Source organism: Fringilla coelebs (genome assembly GCF_963513975.1).
Source record: "Fringilla coelebs genome assembly, chromosome: 6".
Classification (NCBI taxonomy): domain Eukaryota; kingdom Metazoa; phylum Chordata; class Aves; order Passeriformes; family Fringillidae; genus Fringilla; species Fringilla coelebs.
The window spans coordinates 52,973,366-52,979,688 of NC_140034.1; the positions used below are offsets into that span (position 1 = coordinate 52,973,366).

The 6,323-nt window shown below is 51.5% G+C and overlaps 1 protein-coding gene across 1 annotated transcript; it reads right to left on the minus strand.

Annotated features, from left to right (window-relative positions):
* Positions 1–4,422: 4,422 nt before the first annotated feature.
* Positions 4,423–5,435, minus strand: INAFM2 (InaF motif containing 2). The gene has a single exon (XM_084207217.1). The coding sequence runs from the start codon at positions 5,295–5,297 to the stop codon at positions 4,899–4,901; it is 399 nt and encodes a 132-aa protein (XP_084063343.1). The 5' UTR covers positions 5,298–5,435; the 3' UTR covers positions 4,423–4,898.
* Between the last annotated feature and the right edge of the window lie 888 nt (positions 5,436–6,323).

Consider the following 6,323-nt stretch of genomic DNA (forward strand, 5'->3'; position numbering starts at 1 on the left):
ACCACTGCACTTTTCCTGCAAGCAACTGTAAGGACAGCTCACAGAGTTCAGAGTCATCTGCCTGCACAGGACCTGTTCCTTCCCAGCAGTGGCTGGTAGCTCAGGGATTTCGTGGAAGTTGTTCCAGCTTTTCCAGACACAAGGGAAGCAGCAGCACTCCCAGGCAGAATGCTTTTTCCTTCAAACCAAAGGATCAGCTGGCCACTAGACAGCGTTCTTTTCCTTAAAAATTGAGGAATCAATTTCAGCACAGTCACTCTGTAGCTAAAACTATCAGAATTGATCCCAGACTAGTGAGTCAGCTCTTGCATAAAGAAAGTAACTTAAGAAACTTCAAGCCAAAGACAAAAATACATTTGGATAAAGTTGAGATACTTGTTTCCAAAGTAATTACTGAAGGAGGCAATAACACAATATCCTGACAGCAGTTCAGCTCTCCATTCCTACCTCAACAAGTCCAATAGCTGCAGCAGGAGCATACACACAGACCACTAACCAGTAAAGCCCAATACAGAGTCTCTAGACATAAAAATAACAGAAAATTTCACTGGTTTTCCACAATGATCTCCCTCCAGATAAACTGGTTGCAAGTGGCAGAGGACACTGGCAGTTAGCTATCAATTTTGTATTTTAAGTGCATAATACAGTAATTAGTGCTTTTCAAGTCAATGGGAGGCCCAGAGCAACAGAAGGATACATCATTGCTGGGAAGTTCAGGACATTGCCTGCTGCCTTCTCTGGAAAGGTTGTACAGCAACAGCTCAACCAGCTCCTAGGCTCTGCAGCACTAGCAGGTAACACTGGGAAGGCCATGGCTGATTCCTGCTCACACCATCCCAGTGCAGTGACACAGCACCTGGCCAGCTTTCCCAAAACTGCCTCTGAACACCTGTGGAACAGCCACAAGCCAAGCTTCATCCCCTTAGTTTCATGCTCCAGCTCAGCTATGACTGTTTCTTATGCCATTCCCCTCTCTGTGTGCCAGAGCCAGCTGTTGCTAACACCTCCCTGAGCAGCCCACCGACATCAGCTTTGACTTCTCTGAGGGAAATCCCTGATGTCCAGAAGCAGCCACTGGTTTTGTTATCATCACTACACCACACAACTGCTTTTCAGCTACGCTCAGGGATTAAACCAAGATTCCCTGTCAGAAATACTGCACAGGAATCTGGGATTAAGATGATGTGCATTGCAGCAGATGAGCCTGCAAGAGAACGCGCACAGGGAAAAAAGAGCTTTTAGAGACAGAAACGTGAGCCAGCTGCTGGAGCGGATTACATGCTCCAGTAACTCTTTCTCCTGCTATTTCTTTTCCTTCTGGTCCTTCTGCATGTGAGTTACACTAAATGCTGTCCTTGGACAAACTGGGCTCATTTAGACAAGACCAGTATGCACAGGCAGAGGGCAGGTATTAGATGTCTACCACAAAAGCAAAAAGCTTTAAGGTATTTCACTCACTATTTGAGTATTTCCTTCATCCAACTGACTTCCAGACATCTTCCTTCCTCACCGACGTGCACACATGGGAACATGGCACAGCTCTGTTGGTAGGTGACATGCAGGACAGCAGCTGTGTGAAAAGAATAACCCTCCCCAGCAATTCCAAGGAAATCAACATATTGAATCATATGGATACAGTAATTTCTACCTTCGAAGCAACACACAACCCTGTGCCTTGTCGTACCTGATACAATCACACTAAGTGAACCTAAATTTTATTGGTTTTTTGAGGAGCAATGAAGGGAAAGGGTGAACTGGAGCTGAACTAACATAACAGACGACACAACCATCTGCCTTTTAAACCTCAGCTTTACCCCAGACTGGTGACTGCACCATTTTAGGGCACTAAAGCAATTCTGCTGAGATGCAGATGACTGTCTCAGTACAATGATAGCGACATAATGCAAAAATTCCCAGTCCAAGTATCTGTTGCATCCGATCTACTTCCCAAGAAATCCCTAGTGCCCTGAATTTTAAGTTAGCTTACACCTAGAAGCCAGTCCAGATGAGCCATTTTTGTTACTAGAGTATTTGCAAAGTACACTTAGTCACTGATTTCTTCGACAGTCTGTCATGACAAGAGTAAGAAGCACAGCAACAGGCTCATCACAGGCTGGCAGCAGCATCCCAATGAGAACACATCTGCCTCCAGAGGGCTATAACTCCTGGCTAGGAAAAGGATGAGGAAAAGATTGTAGCTGAAGAATATGGGTCCAGAAGATTTGGAATACCAGGCTGCTGCAATCAGCAAAGCTCCCTGGCCATTAGGCTGGCAGAACACAACCCTTCTGCATCTTTCCCAGGCAGCTTCCCCTCCCTTGCACACTCAGTACAACTGGAGTGAAGCCCCAGGATGTTCCAAAGCCAGTTGTAATAGGTACAGAAATAGCAGCATTTCACTGAAATCTGTTTGTCAGCAGAGGAGAAGATGCAAAAACACAGTCTGGGAACTCACCAAGCCTGCACTTTCCTACAGGAATGCAGACAGCCACAACCATCCTTGTACTGGCTCATCAACTATTTTTAGCACCAGAAGGGGAAGCAGCCATCAGTGAAGGGCCTGTTCCCTTTGATCCAGTGGATCTGAGCACTGTCTCTGTCCCAGAGATCCTTTGCTACCAAACCCACAAACCAGGTAAAGAACTTTAGGTTGTTTCTGCTCCCAAGTACAAGGCATCTCTCAGCAGTTACACGACAGGTTGGAAGAGGGCCACACAGCCCATTTATTTCCATTCACTTCCTTTCCCCTCTGCACCACGCAGCCAGGCTCTTCTGAGAGCAACTGTAGTTAAAGTGAAGAATGCCAGGAGGCCCTGGGCAGTCAGCACACATTGGATGCACCGTTCAGAGCTGCTAGAGTCACCAGCTCCAAGCTGCAGGCTAACAGCAGAGAAATCCCAGCATCCATGTCATTGCACACAGCTTTATTTATCTCCAAGGTTTTACAAGTTAAACACAAGCTCCTTCTCAGAGACACTTTCCAACTGGTTCTGCATTACCACCTGAGCTGAGAAACAGACTAAACTCAACTGGCACCACAATGAGCCTGGTTTCTCTGTCATTCATTCTTCCCTCTGGAAGCTGCAGAAACTTTCCCCCACAATCAAAGGTGTACCCCAAGGCCAGCAAAAGGCATTGATGTCACCAGGACCCAGAACTGCTGTGGGCGTGAGCAGCCCCACAGAGAGGGATCAACACGCTGCAGGCAGAACCACCAAAGGAATACAATCCCCCACTCACAGAACAGACACCCGTGGGGCCTGGAGCCGGTGCTGCTCTGGGCCACTCAGCCTTCCCCCTGCAGATGAACAGGGAGAGCAGAGAAGCACCTCAGGAGGTGACAGCTGCAGGGCACCTGTCTGCTGACACAGTGCTTCCAGCTCTTCCACCTACCCCGCAGGAGGGTGACAGTGATCCCATGATTTTGGCTAAAGTGACTAAGCGGGATTGTTTTGTCCTTCCCACCAGCTTTTTGTTCCAACAACACAAAGCATTCCCTGCATGCTCCCCAGAAAACTGGAAAGGAGGGTGAAAAGAAGACCACAAACCACTCTCCTTTCACCTCATTTCTCCCTGCAAACCCTCTGCTCCTCGTTCTACCTTTCACAGATGCTAGGGAATGCCCAGCTGATGATGCAGCTTTAACAAATCACCACAGTCCCAAACTCCAATTTTGATATGAAACAGCTCTTTTCGAGCAGCCAAGGACTGTATTTTATGCTACCTTTGTGATCTGCACAACTGAAATACATACACCATGTTACACCACATTTGCATCCCTCAGCACAAGGAATCTGAACTGCTGGGATTCTTTCATAGGGATGCAGCACAGCCTGGCAGCCTCACAGATTCAGCTGAATCCATCCATCTGGAAAGCAGCAGCTTGGAACAACATGGCTCTTATGGTTTCCGAGTTTATATCCCACATCCCGGCGTCATTATAGGCCATTTTTTCATCAAGGCCCTGCTCATCAAGGGATAGAAGATTTCTGAGGACCACAGGGCAGGAAACCATGGAGCTGGGAGGACAGCCTTCCCAGGACTCACAGGAGCTGCCTGAGCCAGACCTACCCTGGTTCTGCATGCCTCAGAGGTGCGGGGACGATCTGTAAGCGCTGCCATCCCTCGCAGGCAGAAGCACGAGGGATGCCGCAGCTCAGAGCCCACCAGCACCCACCGCCACAGCTCCACCTGCTCTGCTAGCACAGATCCAGCACCACTGCTTCGTTTCCACAATTAGGCACGTACAGAGGTTTCTCCAGCCTCACCTACTGAGACCAATGACAAATGAATCAACATCATGTACCATAGCTGCCCGTTGCAGTGGCCAAATTTTTACTACTCAGACCCTTTCCAGTTCAGCACTCCTCCTCCCACCACCGAAGAGAACATACTTTGTTACAGAGACTTTCATATTGGGAAAATATTTTAATATAGTAAACAAGTCAATTTACCTTCCACATATTTTAAATAAGTTTATGCTCATCGTTAAACAAAACTGTTTTTACTTCAACAATGGATTACAGCCTCTAAATTCGTATTGTTCCCAGCTGATCCTGTAAATAGCGAGGAATTTTGGACACCAATATCCTTGTATAGGTAACAGACTGGCATAAACAGCGCAGGAATTCAATGCGGGTTCAAAGGGAGAAGCTAGCCCTGGTGAGGAAGAAAACGAAGCCACAAAATTCCCTTTTGAGGAAAAATCGGGGGGAAAAGAAGATACCGCAGTTCCACCGAGTCCAAACGGGGCCGAGTCAGTCTCCAGGTCAGTCTCCAGTCAGTCTCCACGGGCGCTGCACGGTGCCGCAGGGACGGGCGAGCCATCGGTCTCCATCCTCGGCCGAGTTCCGCGGCCGCATCCCCGGCGGCGCGCGGCCTCCCGCGGCCCGCCTGGCTCAGGGGCTGCCGGCGCCCGGCCCGCTCCCGGCCGCGGCCGAGGGGGACGCGGCCGGCGGGGCGCTGGCGGCGGGGCCGGGGCCGGGGCCGGGGCCGGTGCGCGGCGGCGCGGGCGGAGGCCCCGCCGTAGGTCCGGCGGGCGCGGCGCGGAGCTGCGCGGGGGTGGCGGCGGCGCCGGGGCCGGGGCTGGAGGAGCTGCCGCTGCCGCGCACCGGCTGCCAGATGAGGCTGTAGTAGACGGCGAGCACGATGGCGGCCAGCGAGACGGAGAGCACGTACGCCAGCACGGTGGCCAGGCGCACCCACTTCTTGTTGGTCTTGGCCGCCATGCGCGCCTTCTTGTCCCCGGTGTAAGTGGCGGGCTTGCCCCGCTCCGCGCCCGCCTCCTTCTCCTTCATGGGGGCCCGGCCCTTGGCCCGCTGCTCCACCGAGCCCTCCGTGCTGGCTCCGGCCCGGATCGGCCGCCGCCGCCGCTCAGGACATGCCGGTACCGCCCGTGCTGCCACCGGTGCCGCTGCCCGCGCTGCCCCGCCGGGGGCGAGGGGCGGAGCGTAGGGGGCAACCCCGCCCTGAGGGGTGGGAACGACAGGAGGGGAGGGGAGGGGAGGGGAGGGGAGGGGAGGGGAGGGGAGGGGAGGGGAGGGGAGGGGAGGGGGAGGAGCCTAGACCACCTTTAAAAGGACCACCCTCGGCCGGAGCCCGTGTTACCCCCGCTTTTACCCGTCCCGGAGTGACAGGGAGTCGGTGAGCGGTGCCTTAGGGACATGGGCAGCGCTAGCCGAGCCGCAGGAATGCTTCTGGCACGGCCTCCTGCAACGTGCCCAGCGCTGGAGGAGGTCAGGAGTCTCCTCTCTACCTTAGCTTCCCGACTGAGTTACTTTTTGCGGTCTCCCTAATGCAGGTATGAGCTGCCTGCACTATTGTGAGGCTGCAAGGGTACCGAGCTACGCGGCAGTTTTTTAGAGGGAAAGGCTGCCTTAGTTTTCTCCAAATTGAGCTCTTCCCAAGCCTGTTATCAATACAATCTAAACCTCCTCTTAAGGTATGGCTTCGCCTTACTCCACAGGTGTTAGTTCCCAACAAAATTGTTCTATTGTCCTGTTTCAAAAGACAGCCAAAATGCTGATTTGGGGTATAAATTAGCTTTTTTTTTCTTTATGGTGCAAGAAAATTACTTTTGAGAATGATGTAGTTGCTCCTTCTGGAATCATTTTCTCCCTCCCATCTGAGATAGTCAGGGGTATGGTTACAGCAGAAACCTCTTGTAAACCAGGCCTTGTAGATCTGAAGGAGGCTACAGCAACTGGAGAACTGCCTGTTACCCAGAGGCTTCCCCAAGAAGTCATGTTAGGGAATAAATAGAGTAGCTGCAAAATAATTGTAATTCTTTGAAAGGGAATTTGTAGCAATTCCTACAAAATTGA